The 22,243-nt window shown below is 40.3% G+C and overlaps 1 protein-coding gene across 2 annotated transcripts in view; it reads right to left on the reverse strand.

Moving 5' to 3' along the window:
• Positions 1-848: 848 nt before the first annotated feature.
• Positions 849-22,243, reverse strand: part of LOC108668156 (disks large homolog 5) — a 41,531-nt gene continuing 20,136 nt past the window's right edge. For both annotated transcript variants that reach the window (XM_018155313.2, XM_047882939.1), the window contains 19 exons: positions 21,802-21,942; positions 19,864-20,010; positions 19,087-19,182; positions 18,340-18,521; positions 17,829-17,986; positions 15,037-15,253; positions 14,405-14,588; positions 13,852-13,976; positions 13,361-13,497; positions 12,851-13,020; positions 9,624-12,482; positions 9,139-9,377; positions 8,440-8,928; positions 7,671-7,807; positions 7,242-7,461; positions 6,732-6,908; positions 6,385-6,527; positions 5,747-5,979; positions 849-5,562 (listed from right to left, as the gene is read on the reverse strand). In XM_018155313.2, coding sequence (XP_018010802.2) covers positions 5,200-5,562; positions 5,747-5,979; positions 6,385-6,527; positions 6,732-6,908; positions 7,242-7,461; positions 7,671-7,807; positions 8,440-8,928; positions 9,139-9,377; positions 9,624-12,482; positions 12,851-13,020; positions 13,361-13,497; positions 13,852-13,976; positions 14,405-14,588; positions 15,037-15,253; positions 17,829-17,986; positions 18,340-18,521; positions 19,087-19,182; positions 19,864-20,010; positions 21,802-21,942 — 6,417 coding nt within the window. In that variant the 3' untranslated portion in view covers positions 849-5,199. The remainder of the gene's footprint in view (positions 5,563-5,746; positions 5,980-6,384; positions 6,528-6,731; positions 6,909-7,241; positions 7,462-7,670; positions 7,808-8,439; positions 8,929-9,138; positions 9,378-9,623; positions 12,483-12,850; positions 13,021-13,360; positions 13,498-13,851; positions 13,977-14,404; positions 14,589-15,036; positions 15,254-17,828; positions 17,987-18,339; positions 18,522-19,086; positions 19,183-19,863; positions 20,011-21,801; positions 21,943-22,243) is intronic.

Genomic DNA, 22,243 nt, shown 5'->3' on the forward strand with positions numbered 1-22,243 from the left:
GGGCATTAGTTCGATTTAGCTGAATAAATTGAACGTGTTCACGTGAAGCTTAGCAACAAACACCCCAGAGATCAAGCACTAGAAATATTGATCTGTTTTACTCGGATATGTTTTGTTGTCCATCTTTCCTCGTTGAAAATTTCCGAGTTTCTACTGAATCTGTGATTTTTTGTCATGGGGAAAAAACTTTTTCATTACTAAACTCGTGTAGTAAAGAATGTATTCTTACCAGAAATTTTATTGAGGTTATGCTTTTCAAAAACTGCGATGTTTCAGGCCTTTGACGCTTATCGCTGTGGCTGCAGTCATTACAATTATGATTAAACTAAATTAGATTGACTGTATAGTTCTCTTGAAAAGATTGCGAATGAAATTCAAATAGTTCAGCAATTCCTATAATCTTAGAATGAATTTAGCTTATGTTCACCCGTAATTATGTTTCACACCAACACATCGCTTATAAACTCTGTCGATGCTTCATATTTCCCACGGTGAGAGAATCAGTGTTTATACGAGGGGGGTTTGTATAAAAGTGAAGCTTTTCTAGGAGTTCATACAGCCACTGATACGAATATACATTACTTTCATGATAACTTATCACACGTAATGTATGTCGTGCTCGCAAGACGTCGCTGATTATTGCTTTCTAGTTCATATAATGATAGCATCAACAAGACATGCTAAGAACCCCCAACCGTTGCAGTTACGCGAATCCAGATGAAATAGTCGAATACCTACACAAGACATTGCTCGTCCAAATAATGGAGCCAACAACACGCGTCCACAAATGCAGTTTCAGAATTCCTATTTCCCAAGGTGCAAATTTGTTAAAATGAACAATACATAAATATAAAATATGTTTTTATTTGAATAGGTACATACGCTGCATAAGAAAATTTACACATAAAATATAACATTTTTTACAATTTACATGGGATAGACGAGGGAGACCGAACAAGTTAGAGATATGAGCTCTGAGTGTCAGTTAACTTCCGTTGTCTTGCCTGCGTTGCTTGAACAAGCGTTTCAAATGCCTTAACATGCTATATGAAGCCCTTCGATATGATGACATTGCTAGCGAAGAGACTCAACATTTCTGCCAAAACAATTATTCGAGGCAAAAGCTTAAAGCCAAGATCTCCAAATTATTGCCAGCGTCATAGTAAAATAAACTTTTGAGTGGCATTATGAAATGGTCTCGTGTAGCACCAAAGTGGTAAGATTAGAGTATTGATCACCACCGGTGCACGTAGAATCATCCCATGTGGAGAGGGCGAGGGCACAGGTTTCTAGTTCATTTTTATCAAAAATGACTGCTAAAAGGCGACCTAAGGAGCAGAACGTGAACGCCTGCAAAGGTTGCTACTAGGTGACAAGCTGCCGGTTACAACCATGAAAGAATTACACAACAGGTTCTACTCTATCCAATTGAACGATTCATGAAACATTTCCAACAACAGCAAATAGCACGTGCCTCTAATGAGAAAGAGAACAATTCTTTAGGTATGGATGCATTCAATTCAATAATCTACGCTGGATCAATTAGATGGTTTTTTTGCTAGAGTAAAATTGTAATTTAGCGTCTGAACCGCCGACGTTTAGGTATCTTTTTGATCTACAATGGAAGGATGCGGATACAAACTCGAGACTTCAGCCAATACTATTATAGACCAACATAGAGAGAGCTGCTCACAAACATATTTGGTGGTCGGAACGACTACATGAAACTACACTAATCACCAATGACGAAAAAACCGGGTTTTGGATCGATGAATATTTCTATGCAGAAGACAAGGCTATAATTTCTGAAATAGTTTTTGTTTAAACCTCAAAGTAGTCGAAAGACAACACAACCATAAGGTTCATCCGAGAACTAATTCGTGCTAATTTGAGACATTCAAGCGAAAGAGGCAATATATTTTTTCCAAAAGCAGAGAAGTCCCATTTTCGGCAGTCATAGTGAACAAAGAGACGAGAAAAGTTGCAAGGTTTAGAATATTCAATTAACTCTTTCTCCATTCATCGCAGGAAATAAAATCAGATTTACAGTTTTGATTGTCACGAACAATTAAAGATATTATTTTTTTAGGATAGCTAGAAATATAATCTGTGACAAGAGCCTTCAAAGCACGGCTACACAGTAAGCTTTGAAGAACAAATTTTAGCGAGAAATTAAAGACTTCTGCTCATCGTGAAGCCAGTCAAGGATTCGATAATCGATATGAATGACGTTAAAATTAGCTAGCTTACATTTTCGCTTAAGGTAAGACTGGTCGAAGACGACGAGCAGATCATGATTTAGAAAAATACGATTGGACTTCCTCAAGCATCAAGGGCTGGTACGAAAATACTACAGGATTTGATAGATCAACGTGAACTCCACAGCAACAACCATAAATAGATATTATAGCTCACAATAACAGGATATTATTATTATGCCTATTGTCGTTGGTTCTTATACCCTACAGGAGCGAACAGTCGTAAGGGCACAGGCTAACACTCGGCGAGAAACATCGCCTCAGGACCACAGGGACTCTTAGTTATTAAACGAGCCTTAAAACTAACACAACTTTCTCGAGGCCATGTATCAAAAATTCAAATATTATACCTGTAGTTAATCTTCCCTTCCAACTCCCACAAATGATATGAGAAGTTTCTACTTTGATTGAATTTCATGGATACAATTTTTCCGCTCAACTATATGACGATTTTAAATAATTATGCGGTCATATTCTCCAGTTCATAATATGAATAGCCCATTAATCATATTTCTCTTGTTAGCCATTCAGCTGCCTTGTATAAGCGTCAGAGTACTTATGTTCATGATTCTAGGCACTACTTACTATTGATCGCATAGATGCAATCACCTGTAATATCAATAAAGTAGTTGTTCACAATACTTTACTTGTTATGAAATCGTCAGTTTTTATGAGGTTACGTCTTGCAAACAACTGAAACTTTTATCACGACTCAAACTCTCGCGATACGCCGACCAGTCAATTAGTCGCGATGAAAACATCAATACGACAACCAATTTGAAAACCAATCAATTTCCATCAACGCACTCTATACCGCCTTTTAAATTATCAACAATCCCAGCTAAATTAAGAGTCATCAGAACTAACTCTCATCTGATATTGATTTTTCTCAAACATGATACAAGTTTATTGAACCCGGAGTCTACATTGGTTTATAAAGTTTCTATCGTTCCGACAATGACAAGTAAGCTGCCAATCAGTAAAGATGGAATGCACTCTCTTCACTTTCTGACCAGTCCCAAAAATGGCATCAAAGGCCCAAGAAGAGATAATAGACAATACACGAGGCATCAAAATATTGCACGCAAGAAATCCTCGAATTTCTCCACAAGACATTTTCGATTTCTTCGAACTGTCAATGAAAGCAGCATTTCCTAACAAAACGGACGACGGAAATTCGGTTCAGATAAAATAAGTTCTAAAATAGAAGTTTTTACGGTTGGTGGGCTCGATTGCCTTCTCAAGCACTCAAGTCAACCACACAATGTGCACCAGAAACTAGCAAGCGTAAGGGAAAGGCGTCTTCGGAGAGGGCGACCTCTTTGCCCACTCACCGTTGCCATCAGATATTGGCTCTGCTAACAGTAAGGTCGCTGACGCCAAAATTACTACCACGTGCAGTGGGAATGGGCAGAGATCTACCGAAATACGTGCGCATTTTCCCTAGTAGTACCATTAATCCTTCATAATGATCAGCAGAAAGGGAAAAAATTTGCTGATTGATCTGAAAGACGCTGTACAGAATAATTTAATTTAGCGCGTTTTTTTCAACCTCATCGCAATTAGCGGGACTTAATTGCTGATAATTTGCTACTTCACGGTCTAAGTAGAAGAATAGGAGCTCTGAAGCTGCAATGTAAGACTACTATTAAGTTAGAGTTTCTACTACCTAGTGAGCTACACAGTTCAACTACTCACAGCAGGTATACACCATAGGGTTAGCTTTGCGCAGTTCAAAGAAAATCAAACAAACAGAAATGCTCGCGACCTAAGGAGGTACAAAGGACTGGCTTCTTTAGTCGAGGAAGTTGCATTTAAACAATAAGATCTTCGATGGGAAATTGAATGAAATACTACATGAAAAAATACACCAGTCTCGAATAACTGAGAATTCAATAGAGATCAATAGAATATATTGCACAAAATACGCATTGCCGGGACAGATGTCATTCGATAATGAAGAGAACAATGGCATCTGCGTTAGAGAAGTAATGAGCCATTCGTAGTTTGTTCAACGAAAGTAAAGATATGTCTTGAAATCAGTTACCTAGTAATAGGCGTCATCAGAGGACAATTAATTTGAAAATAATTACAAAGAACAAATATGAATCTAAGAAACACTTAAAATAGATTGTAAGTAACGTACATCAGAAACTGCGAAAAAGGACACTGAGAAGCAAGGTAGCAAATTATGTTCCTATTGCACTTTCGAGGTATCAATAAAAAAACTAAAATTCGTCATTAACTAAAACTTTGTTTCAACCTAAAAATATCATAAAAGACATTACATCGTAAGGAAAAAAATTCTTTTTGAAGAGCTTTACAGCGGCATTCGTAAGAAATGCTTATCAATATCAGGAATGAATAAGCCGAGATGTCTAATTGTACTGCATACATACAACACAATAATTAAGATGATAGATACTCTTGATAACATGATTATAGTATTGAATTAATTATTGCATTAAACAATGGCCAACCAAAGTGAATCAAAGAGTATAAAGTCAGAAGCAACTTGAAAACTATAAGGCGGTCAATCATCGATATTATTCAATGAGTTCTTTCAAGAAGTTTTCTAGCACATCAGAAATATACAGCTCGGCTTCAACACTCGTGAGCGAGTCAACCGCATTTGGGCAAATAGAAGATACATACTAAAAAAGATCATCCATTAATCCTGACCCAAGCAAGAGTGCATATACCGGTATTTGCATATTTCTCATTTATTTTCTATCAATTGTATAATAGCTTCTGAAAGATTAGTATACATGTCATAGACGTCTTACGTATGGTATGTAAGTTTGAATGTCGGTATAGTTTGTTCATAAGTGTGAGAGGCGCTTCCTTCCTCAGTAAGATTGTAGAGAAATTTCATAAGCTTCGAACAACAGTGCACGTTGCAACCACCTGACACGGGCGAGGTCCACGCAATACAATCCACTCACGCGGGCACCCACAGAGTCTTTGACTGTTCAGATTCAACACAGGTTTTGACTTGATTGCACATAAACGACATTTTCACCACTGCCGGGACAACGGCCGATACAAGGCTCTTGTACTCGAGTTCGAGCTTATTACACAATTCAAACATCTCTTTTGCTTCTTTCTGTGATATTTTCTGCGGTAAATTTTTGTCAAGAGCGTGTTTTGAGGGAAGTTTGTCTATTGAATGTTGCAGGGAATCGCAAACTTCGCGCACCTGCTTGTGCGAACGGAACTTGAGGATGAGAACAATGGGATAGATGCGGTGGCGTTGGAGGCGCTCCACTGCGCCGATTGTCACGTCCAGGAGACCGTGGCAGCCCTGAAGTGCAAGAAGTATATTGCAGTTCATTTCTTTCAAAGGATAGCATCGAAACATTTTAAGAGAAAATAATTGCAGAAATGTCATTTCACACTGAACAGTAACACAGAGTTGATTTTCAAACCTGGGAAAATTAAGACAAAAAATGTTCAGCCACGAGCTCAGATCATGATCGAAGTCTCACCTTTTCGGCAATTTCTTTGACCTGCTGAACAGTGATAACGTCCCACGCAGGCCCCCGCCTTCTGTACTCAACAACGAGGCCTCCTGCAGTTGCGGCCTCCAACTGCTCAGCGGTTGCGCGCTGATTTACTTCAGGCACGCAGCGTACAAACTGATTAGGATAGTCGTATGCCAGCTTATCTGCTACGAACTCCCCCAGCGGCCCGAAGAGCAGGACTGGCCGACGAACATTATCTGTGTAGAATCATCGTATTGGCACATGCACAAAATTATTCTATTTATTAAGGCTAATCAGTTGCAGTCTCAGCAATGTCAGTTAAACGCATTTAAAATCATGGGATGCTGATAAATTTTTCAAAATAAAGCAGCGAGGCATCAAAATTTCACAGCTGCGCACTAATTCAGCACTAATTCAAGAGCATAATAACGTTCAGGATTGGTTTGAATGCATGTAGGAGAAACTAAAGTGGTTTTTGCCGATGAAATAGTGAAAACTTAATTACCATAAAAACACAGGCTCAGAGGCATTGCCCAACCGTTAACTGCTACAGCATGAAAATATACAGAAAATTCAACACAATAAAAACATTACGCCCTAAGGTATTACGCTGCCGCCGCCCACTTAACACAGTAACTCACTGTCCAGACGCTCGACCCTGAGGTAGGCAATGGAGGCCCCCGCCTCCTCAGCCAGGGAGGAGCTCGTCGCTCCACAGTCACCGAACGAATTCAGGGACGCGTCCGAGAAACTGGCCAGTTCTTTACTGTCTCTGGACGAGGATCTGTTCGTGAGAAAGTAAGTTAGCTGCAAATTTCAAATCATTTAAGTCATTCATTCAAAATGTGCTGCTTATATAACATACAGCATGACATTTTTCCATTTTTCTGCACTTTTATTTCATACCATTTCACACTTTTATTTCATACCATTTCACAAAACGCTAAACAGAAGATCGAATAAACAAAACGAGTTTTATTTCATTGACCTGGAATGTTTTTTTCGTTTGAAGAATGAGCGTCTTGCGGTGGTGTTTCCTCTCCTGCTGGGATCCACGGAGGCACTGGCGCCACTGATGCTGCTCAAGACGGTGCCTCCACTGAAGGGCAGCGTCGTCAGGTCAATACCCGAGCCACAGCCACGTTGCAGCATCGCCTCTTCCACCCTGCAATTAGTGCGCCGGTCATTTCTCTAGCAACACTCATCAGTTACGACCGATGAAATATTATGTGAGATTTTACAAGTCATCGGCATTTTACGTGAAATGAAATTTAGAAAGTGAATGTCATCTTGAACAGCTACGAATAAGGCTCCACACTTTATAATAATCAGAAGCTCTTGATCCCTTTCCACGGAAATATACTCACGCCTCATGCTCGCTGTTCTTATGCTTCATGTCATATTAAGATGAAAATTGTTTAATGCCGAACCTCATATGCACGGAGAATATTCCAAAGGTAAGTATCATAATAAAGGTCACCAGAGCAAGAAGCCTCACTTGTCTTTGCTTGGTATGGGTCCACATGCGAGTTTTTGACCGTCTTGATCTAGCAACCAGGCACGCCACACGCCGGGCACGGAATTATGCAATGTATTGTCGACGTAGAGGATGTCATCCTTGTGAAACGTGAGCTCGTTTGAGGCCTCGCTGCCAACGTTGTCAAACAACGCACGCACGAAGAAGCTGTCTCCAGGTTGTTCCTGCACCACTGCGTAGGCTGTGCAACAACATGAGGATATTTAAGTTTACCTTAGTGGTTATGGTTATTCATTATTTGATAAGTTAACTCGGGAAGGCTCATTAGAGTAGTTCTTATTTCTTTTCTGCAAGATAAAATCTTTAACAAAACATTAAAGATGTCAAGAAACGCAAAATCAGGGAATCAATCTCATTATTAATATCCTACTCAAGAATGTCACAACTCACTGCGTGGGTCGTACTGAACAAGCATAGCGACGCTATCAGCAGGCTTGGCGAGTTCGTAGGACGCTTGCTCAGCCGTAGCATAGCGGAGGTCATGGCCGTTGTACTCCAAGATACGATCACCAGGACGAAGCATTGCACTGAAAATTTATAAAAATGTCATGTGAAAGGAGTAAAGAAACTTCGTTTCAGTTGAACACTTGAAATAAATTGTCAATAGGTTGAAGTAAAAATATGCATTTAGAAATTACTTTTCAAAGACAACACTTCTAAAGAGGCCAGTGTCTTCAATGTTACACATGTACAATGAATGTCTTATTTTATTTTTAACTATCAATAAATTATTCTTTAATTTTTTTCAACATTAATTTTTTTTAAACTTTTTAAAATTATTCATTCTGTAAATTGGTTCATGCATTGTCTTCGGCTTTACGCAAGTGTGCAAAATTTCAGATCGATTGGAAAAGTAGAAGTGCGTTAGATGGCGCCTTTAAGATTTGTAGTAGACAAGCAAACGATAAGAAGTGAAGTTAAAGAGAAGTGTCGTAAACTGTGACAAAAATGTGAATGCAACTCAAGTTCAAGACGCTACATTTCACATAATCTAAACTATCTAAATAGCGGTAGGCAATCAATTTGACCCCGAGCAAAAAAGGCTCTAACAACTTTATTTACCGTTTGTATCGCTAGTTACCAAGCCTTTAGATATAAATATCATCGATGACATTAAACGTATCCATAAACAAAGCGTCAAGGGAATCATTAAACTTACCGGCTGGCGGGCGAATCCTTCATGACGGCATGGACGAACACGCCCAAGGCATTGCCGCCCACCATCCGCACGCCCAAGTTTGAGCTTTTGTTAACTTCAAGATACACAACACGCGGCTCCTCAGCGTCGCTGCCGCTGCGGCCTTTACGGTCAATGGAACTTCTGTTTCTGCCGCCACTGTTGCGGCTGCCGCTGCTCCTTGATCCATTATTATTGGCTCGGCTGATACCACTACGGTTGCCTCCTCCACTGCTACGGCTGCTACTGCCACGGCTCACTGCAGTATTACCACCACTACTGCTACTACAGCTGCTGTTCTTACGGCTGTTACCGTTCTTGTGTTTACAGCTGCCGCCCTCAGTGCCGTGACCACCGGAGTGACGTAAGACTTGTTGGCGTTGAAGCAGTTGACCTCCTTCAGTGCAGCTGCTCATGGCGCCTATCTCGTCCCTGGAATCCCTGGAATCTTCGGCTTCCGGCTGTTGACTTCTGAAATTAATGGATTTTCAAATTAATTCTACGTTTAAAAATATATTCTTTACCTGATAGAAATCCAGCAATACACAAAATTCTTGCACTAAAATATTTATTGAATAGGGAGGATATTTTACGAATAGATGAGCAAAGACACCTAATCAAATATTAATGAGAAATTATACTCTGTAATATTATGAATACTTATAGAACAGTATAATTTACCGCTGGTATGTATCTGGGCGGGTAAGAGTGGCGAGGGCGTGCGCAATTTGTGGTCGCGTTAGGGTGGAGCGCGCGGATGTGGAAAGGGAATGTTCCCCTGACCCTAGGTGGAGGGGGGACCGCAGGGTTGACGATGAGGAGGGAGGCAAGGATTCCTCCTTGTCTTCATTTTCTCTGTCTGCCTCGTCGTGACGTCGAGACGTTTGAACAGCATGAGGACTGCTGATGTGGTGCCGATTCTGAAACATATCCAATTGAGGTGAAACAGAATATACCGTACATCAAGAAAATAAGAACGATCAAGAGATCATATACGATTTAGAACATACTATATCATGATTAGCCGAGGCATTCAAAAAATTGAGATATATTCAATTTACCCCTACCAAGGGTAATGATCATGTATACATAAAAATGCCACAAGAAAAAGATCCAAATGAAATAAATTGTTTAAAAACCATAAAATTATCACGAACGAGACATACCTGACTGGCATCACGATCCACGAGCACGTGCTCATGATACATCGGAGCGCCGTCTGGACCCAGCATAACGAGTGCGCTGTGGCGCTGCGTATCGTCCCCTGCGAAGTAGCGAGGTGACGACCTGTGGTGATCTAGTAGGTCTGGAGTTCGGCCGGTGTGATGGTGAGGGGAAGGTCTGTGGTGCACATTTGCAGATCTCACAGATCTAGGGGAATTGCGTGGTGTTGGTGTGCCTGAACGTGAACGCCCGCCGTCAAGCAAGCTACTACCACTGCTACTGCCTTGCCATCCTTCCAACTCTTCGTACTTGTCAGCATTATTCTGAACAAGCATCGTTACGCTTTTGCCACACTGCGATAATACAGTAGAAGCTGTTTTTTTAGTAGCAGAGCGCATGTTTATGCCGCACACTTCTAGCAGCTGGTCGCCCACAACAACTCCCACAAGTTCTGCTAAGGAATTCACCGTCACTGCTGAGACAAAGACACCTCCGTTTTGGAGGCATCTAATTTGAATACCCAAAGGCTCACTGTCCTTCTCAATAACGATGTTGCGGATTTCTCCTGGTTCGGGGCGTCGTTGCCACTGATGCTCGCCCAGTTGCCTATTATGGACTGAGAAATAAATCTGTTGAGGATCCTGCCCACCTATTGGACGCAGAGACCCTGCACCTCCTACTGAGGGTGCAGTTAAAAGTGAAGAAGGTGGTGACGAGTGACGGTGATGATGGTGGTATAGGTGATGAGATGGAGGTGGTGTGGGTCCATTATCTCTTAAGGCGCTGTCCGGCACAGGTGTATTCCTCTCACTTGAGCTGCTCTTGATGAGGCCACCAAGAGTCGCTGAGAGACGAATTTTTTCCTCGTCACGTTTCCGCGGCATGGTGGTGAAAGCTCGCTCTTTGTGGTAGTCCTGGTAGGAAGGTGGACACGTGGTTGGCGGAAGGAGTAAGCTGGCTGACGGTAGGAGTGTAAGATGGAGCATTGAGTCATCCACGATTGGAGTGCGAGAAGCTGGTGCGAAGGACGGCAGTACTGACAGTCCACCTGTGTAAGGGTGGATGGAGCGAGCCTTGGGCTGGAAGTGGTGATGGTGTTCGGACTGCGAGACGGGTTTCGTTTGGCCAGCAAAACCGGATCCATCAGCAGGTTTGCCAAGCGAGACTTTATTACAAGGAAGCTCGTGTGACGCAGAATTCGAAACGTGGACGGGAGAAGAAAAAATTCGTTGTTCGAAATGTCCATGGCCATCAATAGGGTCCCGGCCGAGGCTGGGTGATGAGAGAAGGGAGTCGCCACTCCTTGATGCACTTAAAAAAGGAGAAGGGGTGGTGTGTGGCAGAGTGGGAGAAGAGTAACGTGGAGAAACACTCGTGATTGCAGCACCAACGTTTGTGTGAGGATGGTGATGCGAATAGTGGTTATGTGAGGAGTAAGGAATGAAGCTGTGAGGAGATCGAAGCCCACTGTTTGAGGGGGAGTACAGACCAGTGTGGGGATGAATGGGCAGCCTCGAAGTGGGCGTGAGGCGGCCCTCTTGCAGCTGCCGTAGCTGGTAGTTACGATATCCATAAGCAGCAGGAAGACTCAAGGGCTGTGGTGAAGTATGCATGTCAATGTTGCTCACGTTGCTTTCAGTATCACTGAGCGGACATTTCACTATATTTTTCTTTACGTAATACTCGAGCTCTTCTTTTCCCACGTTACCTGAACGTACGCTGAAATCGAGGGAGGTATCTGAAGGAGTAAGAGAACCAAGCCTTTTCTCTCGTTCGATCTCTTCAGATTTGATATCAACATTTTGGCGCATACTACCACTGTAAACTACTTGCTTTGAACGAGGAGTAGTGTACAGGCCACTGGATGCTGAGTACAAAATATCAGGTCCATAATGCTGAGTCCCAGCAGCTCTGTCTTCCAAAGCTTTGAGAAAACCATGAGCCTGAGGGCTGTTCGAACTGCTTCTGGTGCTGGCTGACAGCAATGCAACGGCAGTGTCACTTAGTTTCGTGGAGCGATAGGAGTCGAAACCTTCCTTGATATCAGGGAAGTCGAGTCGTTTGTTTCCAGAGGGGGAATGTAACAGAAGAGGAGTTCGTTCACGACGCGGCGGTGTGCTGACAGCTCCAACAGCTTCAGGGTCCCAAGCACTTAAAGTACCACCTTTGTACTTTGGCCACGTGCCACCGCTATTTTCTTTGTCTCGATCTTTAGACTTGGATGGAGAAGTCCCGCTCATACCACTGCATTTGTGATGATACAAACTGATAACTGAGTCAAGCTGCGCCATTGCATTTTCTTTTTCTTGATCCATAGAAAAAGGCGAATTGGCGTGCTTTTCTTTTACTTCTGGACTGGTAACTCGCTCCTTGCTGTGTCTTCGGGGCCTCACAATGCTCTTGAGTTGATCCCATTTTCCAGAGCCTTTACCCGCAGCTACTTTAGTTACATGGTAAACACCGCGCTCCATACTCCCATACTTGCGACCGCCTGTCATTAAACAATCTTCTAAGCCCGAACTGATCATGAATCTCTTGTGATTATCGCGACTTCCGGCACTGCTCCCAACGCCCAGCACATCACACCCAACCGGCTTCTTGCTGCCGGCGAATGCTTCGTGGTGGTGATGAACATACTCATTTTTCTTAGCATTGAAAGAGTCGTGGCAAAATTCGGAGTCATCTTGGTTTTCAGACGCCAGGTTCTGCCCACTGCTGGTGCAGCTGACATGAGTTGAAGAGCAATTAGAACACAGCGTCTTAAGGGTAGTGATCTGGACCACGTCTCCCACACCCGCATCCAGCAATTGCTGGGCTTCCTTACACGTGATGTCCGCTCCTTCTATGCCTTTACCGTTCACCTGCAATAAAAATATATCAATAATGAAAGCATGCAATTCTTCAACAGTTTAGTATTACCATCGTTGTATTATTCAAAAAGCCAAACGGTCGGCCAGATATCAGGACAACCGTACAAGATCATTTCTTCACTCACTCGTATCACACAATCTCTCGCTCTTATCGCACCACCATCACTCACGCTGATCATACCATTATTTACTGTCTTATCACACCATCACTCACGCTGATCACACCATCACTCATGCTGATCACACCATCACTCATGCTGATCACACCATCACTCATGCTGATCACACCATCACTCATGCTGATCACACCATCACTGCCTTGTCACACCATCACTCACGCTGATCACACCATCACTCACGCTGATCACTCTATCCCCGAGGGCGAGGTTGGGTTCAGCAGCAGCAGGAGAGCCAGGCTGGATGGCCGCGACACACACCCCTGTCAGCAGAGACACGCCGTGATACACGCCGCTGGGGCAGTGCAGGTGTGTGGTGTGTAGCAGCCCATGATACGCGCTCCCCACAGCTCCTGTGTTGTATAAATGCATCGTAAAAAATCTATTAACGTTACGAGGATAATCATCACTTGAAATTTTCGGGCATTTCCTTATATTAAACCTGAATTATTACCGTGCTTCCTTATAGCTCCTGTGTTGTAAAAATACTTTGTATCACTTTCAAGATCACTACGAGTGTTATTACTCTCATATTTAGTACATTCAATTATATTAAACCTAAATAATAATATAGCGCTCCATGCAGTTCCTGCTTTATCCAAAAAATTCCTGTAATTTTCAAGATTACGCCGGGGAATATCATCACCAGGCATTTTCTAATATTAAACCTGAATTACCATCACGTTTACGCACCCAATGACTGCGAGCGTCGTCTGCGGAGAGCAATACTGACGTATTCCCCCCCGGCGAGCACAGCGCTGTACACAGACGAGCAGTCGGTCATCGCACCCACTTTCAGACCGTTCACACGGATCAGTTCGTCCTGAACCCTGCATATCATAATTTCAGGTTAAATTAACAATAACTATACAAACGGAAGCCTAAATGTTGGTATAGATGTTTACCTACCTCAGTAAAATAGATAATAAATGTGTATAATCATATTTGCCTTTTTATTGACAAGGAGCCACATTTGCTGACGAAATTAATTCCATTCACTGCCAACAACTTAGTTATATTCAATAAAATAATACGCATACATTGAGGTGAGAGTTTAATACGTAGAGAAATTTCGGATGAGATAAAAAATTGAATCAAAGAATATACTGACAATGCATTTATTAATGAAAATAAATACTGCAGTGAGCACACATGGTGGTCAGTAGTACTCATAAAACGTTTACCTAAGTTTGCCATAGAATGGAGAGTCCTTGTAAACGTTGCTGACAAACACAGACGGTATCTCGTTGTCTCCACTCTGAACTTCAAAACCAACACGTCCAGCCCCTGGTCCTTCATAATGGCTTCCCTAAGAAAAGAAGAAAAACGATTATGATAGCGCCTGATTCCTCATTATGGCTTCCCTGAGACAAGTAAAATGATTATAATGGCGCCTGATCCTTCATTATGGCTTCCCTGAGACAATTAAAATGATTATAATAGCGCCTGGTCCTTCATTATGGCTTCCCTGAGACAATTAAAATGATTATAATAGCGCCTGGTCCTTCATTATGGCTTCCCTGAGACAATTAAAATGATTATAATAGCGCCTGGTCCTTCATTATGGCTTCCCTGAGACAAGTAAAACTATTTTGTTAATTTTTCAAACGAATCTCTTCCAGACCAAAGTTGGGATGATCAAACCAAATCAATTAAACTTTTGAATATAGAACTCGTCTTAGATATAACTAAGAAAGTAATTAATCAAGTTAAGAAGAAACTAAATGAATAACGTACAAGCTTGACAGTTATGTTGTGGGTATCCCACGTGGAAGACTGGATGTGAGGCTGCAGAGGCGGGCTGTGGTGAGCTGGAGGCGTCGTCGTGTGGATGGCTGAGTCTCGAGAGCTGCCACGACTGCTGGAGCACAGCTTGCGTACTGTGCTCAGCTTACACCGCTCCAGGTCCTCCAACTGCTCTCTGGAGTACAATGGGAAATTATGGGAAATGATTACTCAAGTTATCGAGCATTTTTAAGCGACACGTTTGGGGACAAGAGAAATACTGCAACCACAGTTCATAGAAAAACTTAACATCTTAAACGTTGTTGCAATTAATATTCATTGTCAGCGCATGTTTCAATTGAGTGATATATAGAAAGTAAACGAGTTCATTTAATTACAGATGAGCCTATGAGGTACTGATCTTGTCAGTTTTTACAAAGTCCCAATGACTGTTTTGTAAAGAATGCAAAAGATAGAAAACAATAGAATTATAATTCAAAATTAATTTAAACTATCAAAAGGAATGAAGCCGTACAACGGCGAATAACGAGTTAACAAGTTAGTCCAGAAAAAGGATTCTTTGAACATTCATAGCAGAATTATTTATTAAACTTTATTTTTTCCCACACAAAAACTAAGCTCACTTGGCAAGTTTGAGCTGCTTGAGAAGCTCGTCGCGTTGTTTCATCATGTCGTCAGAGTCCCTCATGGCCTCCGCAAGTTTGGCGACTGCGCGGTCCTTCTCACGGCGCAGTTTGTCGCTGTGCGCGCGGATGCTCTCGCGCTCGCGCACGATTTTGTCGCGCTCACTGAACGCCCAGTCGCGTCTCCTCTGAGACACTTCCGCCTCGCGTTGACTTTCTGTTAGTGAGTGACAAATTAGTACTGAGTAAATTGTTCTTATGTATATAGAAAATGACAGACTAAAGTACACGTGTCTAATGTATTTATTAATTAATGATATTTCACCGAGCGTCTCATTAAATGACTATATTAGAATGTTTGCATAAAATCCTATATCTTTTGGGACATATTAATCCATAACACATCAGAGTAGAGATGTTCAGTACAGTTAAAAACACCATCAGTTTCTTGCAATACTCACACATGTTTCAGTTCAAAGTAGAGAGCGTGGAAGATATCATTGGGAAGATAGAAGAAAATAATCGTGTGGAAATCAGAAGTTGTTGCAGAGGTTAGTTTGTTTAGTTAGTAGAGAAATGCGAAGTAGAGGAGATGGAGACAAAGAAAGCGTTCAGCGAACTGGACAACAGCTCTTAAAAACAAAATTTTGAACAGTAAAGTTCGAAACGCAAATGGAGGCGGTATTACAAATAGGTTGGAAAGTAAGGATGCAGTCGGAAGAAGGAATTATACATCCATTGAGGAGCCATGCCATCTAAGCTACGAGGTAACGGGCACATGGATTTAAAGCATTTCGTTCGTGCTAACATTTCATCAGTTAACTCTTGCATGATTCCGACTTTTGTGTTGCTGACCTGCATCCAGTCTTGCAGTTCAATTTAATACTGTGCTTCCATTTCGGTTAGACACGTCTTAAGAAGTCTTATTTATTCACATCTATACAGTGAAACCTTGCCTTACGAACTTAATTTGTGCAGGAACTGGGTTCGTAAAGCAAACATATTTTTCCCATTAAAATTAATGGAAAAGACTCCGATCTGTGATGGGCCTCTGCACGAGTAACCTGTTTTACATACATACCTATTGTATTTCCAATAGGATAAAAAAATGATGATTTTTATGTTGAGGTGCCTTATAATTTTTCTTTCTAACCCAATATAGTGGATATCATACTTTTATTTAGTCAGTAATCCTCGGCCGAGTCGAAAACCTGGATGAAGGCTGCATGTTTCCTGGTGATGTCTAATTTATCATCAATAGACATCAATACTTTTTATGCCGATGCACTGCTTTTTAGCAGGGCCAGGGTCGTACAGTAAAGCATGGTAATTTTTCGGGTGTGACAGTTTGTAAGGCGGATCGGTTGTAGCAGAGTAAGTTCGCAAGGCGGGGTTCCACTGTATTTGTTGTCTTGCGATTACGTACAAGACAGAATGCAAGAGAGCAGACACATTGCCGGCGATCATGTGCTCCTTGAAGCGAGTCCATCAATGAAACCAGTTCCAAAACTCACACTCAATAACCTTATTTCACAAAATTCTCTCCCCCATCTAATTCTATTTGTTTCGACATAACTCATTTATTGGACCATCAAATAGTAAGTAGTTGATGAAATTTAAATCTCAGTCATCACAAATATTTATGATTCAAGACAATTTTTAAACTTAGCAGATACTAAACGAAAATCCTTACCAATGCTCCTAATTTGATGAGCTTATGAGACTGTAAGCATAACAATTTACTTAGGACAGAATCAGAGGAGCATAAATATTGAATATGAAATCAACAAGCAGAACCAATTTGCCATTGGGCATAAATCTTTCTTAGCACAATAACTGTATGCAAAACTTCAACAATGAGGCCATTTCATTTCGGGAATCTCTCATAGGGAAGAAGTGCTTGAGGTAGCTAGACTAAGACTAGGCATAACAGCTACGACAAACGGTGAAAGACTCGGGTTGGCGGGTTTATTATACACATTATGTTACACAGGCAACAACAACAACAACAGTAACACCAGCGGAATTATAACAAGATCAATGCCACTTACAATACATGCACACCATACAGCACCACAGAACACAGCGCGGTGGCAGACTTCCATCAGAATCAATTAATATTTAATGAGAGCTACGGTATTAATCAATGTTCAGCTAGGCATTAAAGACGTAAGTTTATGAAACAAATGAATAGAAAAAACTGTTGGAACCGTAGAAATACAAACATGGAGGCAGAAATTTAATGCACGCATTATTCAGACGTTCTAATACGTCCGACGTTTATGTACGTATGTGTCAGATGTTCTCTAGTTGTACCATTTCACGCTAAATGAAAAAAAATTGAGAGGTTAAGCAATTTGAGGAGAATGTTTGCACGCGCAACACTTGACGAACAAGGAATAGGTAAGGTTATGTCAGCGAGGCGACAGTCATGACAAGCAACGGAAGCTGGGGAGAAGCAGTGTAGTGAGTAGTCAGGAGAGAAGACAGACAAAAAGATAAGAAGTTAAGTCACATCTCTTCGGCTATCATGTCAAGCTTGTGTGGGAAGTTCCGAATGGCGTCTTTGCGTGCATTGAGGAATAATTTTTATTATAAACAATATCAAGATTGTAAAATTATCTGATACAAGGTGGCGAATGTATGATTTTGAAGCGGTTTTAAGATACATCGGTTGAATAAATTTGTATCATAGAGGAGGATAATCCACAACCAGGACTATCATGTGTCCACTTATATATCTTGAACGTATCACACATACCTAAGAAATAAGACCAAGATATAAAACTAACCTTGCAATTCGCCCTGAAGTTTTTCAACCGTCTTCCTGAGTCGTTCTATCTCTTGGTTCGCCTGATCGAGGTCGTCCAGTCGCTGCTCCTTGCCGCGGCCGCTGTGGCCGCTGCTGCCGCCTGCTTGACCAAGCGATGAGACTTCAGGAATTTGTGCTCTGAAGAAAGAATTACGTTCATTTAGATGAGCCACTTGGCCATGCCAGTGGCAATGGAGATAGTTTATATTATTTGAGTGATAATTGATATATAGAGCTCTAAAACTCATTGGCTGTAACCAAATATTCATTCATACCTAGACAGCGTTTTTCTACAAAATTGAATGTTGCTTATTTTCCCAATGAAACTTTTTACAACGACACTCTGATTGTGTTGTTAACTTTTGATTGAGATTCTCAAAGTTCATAACCAAAATTTTTTTTCGTCAAAGTTAATAAACGAAATTCACCATTGGCATTATAGGTACTATTGTAGATTCCTAATTATTCATTGATGGCATTTAATATAGCACCTCTGCTGGGCGTAGGGGTTGTAGTCCTTATAAGCGATGTCCCAGTGTTTGTCAGAGTCTGCATCCTGCGCTCCTGTGCGTTCCCTGAGCTCGGCCAGCTCCTTGAGTGCAGAGTCGCGGTCCTGCAGCGAGGAGCTGATCTCTCGCCTCAGCGTCTCCAGCTGTAGCAGCAGCGATTCTTTCTGTCAACATAAAGCAATCAACGGTCAAAATTAAATAGCAAACAAACAGAGTAGATGATCCCGTTTCATCTTTTAATCTTATAAGCCATTTATTTGAGCCACATCCTAAATAATGGAAGCGGTCTCAATCAATAAATAATTTCCAATAGATCGTATCACGGTCGCTGACTGCATTGTTACTGTATGCTAGGTACTTGAGTTAACGAAAAGATGAACATTTTCTTGTTCAAGTAGAGATTTGAAAATAAATAACTAATTTTGAGCTACGTACATATAAACACAGAAATAAAAAAATTCAACTATCAGAAAACAAACGAAACTTGTTTGACAGCAGCTGTAACTAAAACAAATTTGTTTACACAACATTCATTGTCAGGACGAATTTTATGGATTCAAGAGTAATCAAATATAGTAACAACATCCAGATAAAAATAAATTACCTACAAATTTTGTCCAAGTTTAATTCAATTCACACCTAGCAACTCTACAAGTACAAAATAGCCCTCAAACTTTAAATTTTCATGCACACTATGGCAGAGATAAACTAAACTAAAATAAGGGGCACCTCTTTGTCACGGTCCTTGAGCGTCTGCTGCTGGGTCTTGATGACGGCGTTGGCTTGGTTCAACTCCTCCTGCAGCTTGTCCATTTCTTTATGCACCTGCAATATGCACGGTGACGTTAGGTTCAAGTTTCAGCGCTAGATATCATCTTCATATCAAAGTTCATTTCCCTAGTTTAACAATTCCACATGTTACCAATCCTTGCGAGGATTATCCCTGAAGAATTATGAGAATAAGCGTGGAAAATTTCTGAACAGAAAGTTATTTTGTAAGGCTCTCGGAGCAAAAAGGCGTGATTACTTCATGCTGCACTTATATTAAACGTCAATGAACTAGACAAGCGAAAAAATCAAATGAATGTCTGTCCACAATACAAGTACCAAACGTTTTAATACTAAGGTAATGGTTAGGTAAAAAGCTTCATTTACCAAAATGCACTTTGAGTATTGTAATATTTCATGTACAATTAGTGCAATTGAGCAGTTACTGATAAAATGTAGTCCATAAAATGATTGAAAAATGCACAAAATTAAATAATGACTTGAATTAAACTGTACTCTAAAGGGCAAATCGATGTCACACAATCTCAAATGTTAATTAACAATTTACACCTCATGATATAGGATGGAATAAATGAATGACTTTGTCCACGCTCGATCGTCAAGAGTGTACTCAAGCTAAAATAAACCGTACTGCGGTGAGTAAATAGTTATAATAACGTTTTGAAGAGTTAATAAAGAATTTACAACTCATGATATAGGATGGAATAAATAAATGACCTGATCACGCTCGCCCATGACGAGCGTGTACTCGTGCATGACGGAGTTGCGTTCCTCCTGCAGCTTCTTGACGTCTTTGCCGAGGTGCTGGCGGTGCAGCAGATGTCCGTTCATCTCCTTCATGAGCTCCTCGCACTTCTCGCGAGCCTGCAACAATTATAAGCGTCAGATAATTAATTATTGTGATCATAAGTCAGGGCTGCACTAGGTACTTGTCTGGAGAGCTGCCAACTTGCCCAAGCGGGCTGGGTTTTTCCAGCCTGGGTGGCCCTACTTCCACCTACTTTCCAGCCCACCTATCCACTGGATCCAGGCAAACCAGTGCAAAAACCAAGGTTTGAAAAAAAAACTGTGGAGTAAAAAGCGGATTTCAAAGAAAACTGAAGAATACATCAAAATTATTTTATTGTTTTGAATTTTAGATTGCAATAATACAGGATGGAAGCTACCAAGGTAATATCTATTAATCATTCTTGAAGATAAACAGTCATCCTATATAAATATAGTGCAAGCCTCGTAAATAACCCACATCAGAGTCCTAAAAAGTACCCATGAATTATAAAGTTTCTAAAATATTACTTGGGTCTCTAAAAGTTATTTAGAACATATAACAATATCATGAAATTAAATAAGGAACCGCTAGTAGATATCTTCATATCAAAGTCGATTTTGTGATTTTTGAAATTTTGTCTTAATTCTTTGTTGCTTTTTTAGCAATTTTGTCACAACATCGCTGGAGAAAAATATTCAACAGATGTCTTGTGTAACTATGTTAGCACTACCCAAACTGTAGGTTTAATATAAATTTAAATTTAGGAGTTAATTCAAATTATTAACTCTTTTTCTCAATGTGGAATAGCAAAAAAAAAAAAAACCTACATTAGCCCAAAAGAAAAAACAATTATATATTTTTACGATGATATTTATTTACACCATACTTTTTGAGACTATAAATTCATGTTTACCATATGTTTTTATGATATTCAACTCAAAAGTCTTTAAAACAAGTATAATTTTTTTTAATTAAGAATTTTTAATTACTAGTGCTGCATAATCTAGCTTTCCAGTTCTGCATATTCTAACTTCCGAGTTATAAAGAACCAGCAATAAAATCCAGTAAATTTTTGAGCATGTACAATACCGTATTAGAAGCCTCAAGGTTTGGTACGAATTTAGAAACGCTAAGTCAAATTATTTGTTTAAAGCTAGGTATTAAAGGGTATAAGTGGAAATAGTAACAAAACAATTTTACCCATTTAGCCCGGGGTTTTCTAATAAAACCTGGGTGGGTTGGGCAATTTAAAAAACCCTGAATTTCTTAATAAAACCCTGGTGGGTTGGGCATTCAAAAGAACATTTTTTTTTGCAACACTGTCAAGCGTAGGTCATGCCTTCAAATATATCATGAGCTGGCAAGCAGAATATACCGTCTGTTACTATTTCTTAGTTTTTCTGAAGAAAACGAGCCAAAAAAAATATTTAAGAAATTTAGAAACGCTGATAAATACACGAATGACGAAACCTTCCTTCAAAAAGAGTATTCTAGGAGAGACTTTGAGGAATTTTACTCATGATAAACTACTAAATCTATTACTTCACAAGTCAATTGAATAATGTACATACCTACGCAACAAGAAAAGAAATAAATTTTCTTATAGTAAGAGAAAGTTGTTAGTCATGCAGATAATGGAAAGTTAGTCCACAACTGCTCCAAAAAATAGTCGTGAAATCAAGTACTCCATGCAATATTTATTTCTATTGCAAAACGTATCATCTCAGAACTCAACAAATGCCCCATCATTAACATATGATGCAGCAAAATTCAATCGATATCTTACATAATCGGCTGGCAATAATAATACAATAATTATGAACAGATAATTAAAAAGATTGAAATTCACTGTATAATTTCATGAAATGTACAAATAAAAAATGTACCTTGCGGCCTTCATCCTCGAGTTTGTTCTTCTCCCTGAGCGCCGTGTCCCACTGCCTGATGGCCTCCGTGCACTGCTGCTTAAGGCAGTTCTTTTCCCTAAGAATTTCATCGCTGAGCTTCTTAATCCTGATGGCCTCCTCCTGCACATTGAACAATTACATATAAACATAATGAAGTGAGGAGCATAAACAGACATGATTAATGAGTGTAAATGATCAAAGTGACCAATGACTCAGAAAGCAGAAATAGGAAATGCATTCTTTCTCAAAAAAATCTGTTTGAGAATTTAAATAACAGTTTTAGTTCATTTGCAGTTCTAGTTTTGTAGTTTAGTGCATTCATTTATTTTGTAAATGATTTGCATACATATTGTTGATGAGATACAAAATTTATTCACAATATTACTGATGACATTAATTAAAAAACACAAAGTTTGGATAA

This window comes from Hyalella azteca, unplaced genomic scaffold (assembly GCF_000764305.2).
Source record: "Hyalella azteca isolate HAZT.00-mixed unplaced genomic scaffold, Hazt_2.0.2 contig11647, whole genome shotgun sequence".
Lineage (NCBI taxonomy): Eukaryota > Metazoa > Arthropoda > Malacostraca > Amphipoda > Hyalellidae > Hyalella > Hyalella azteca.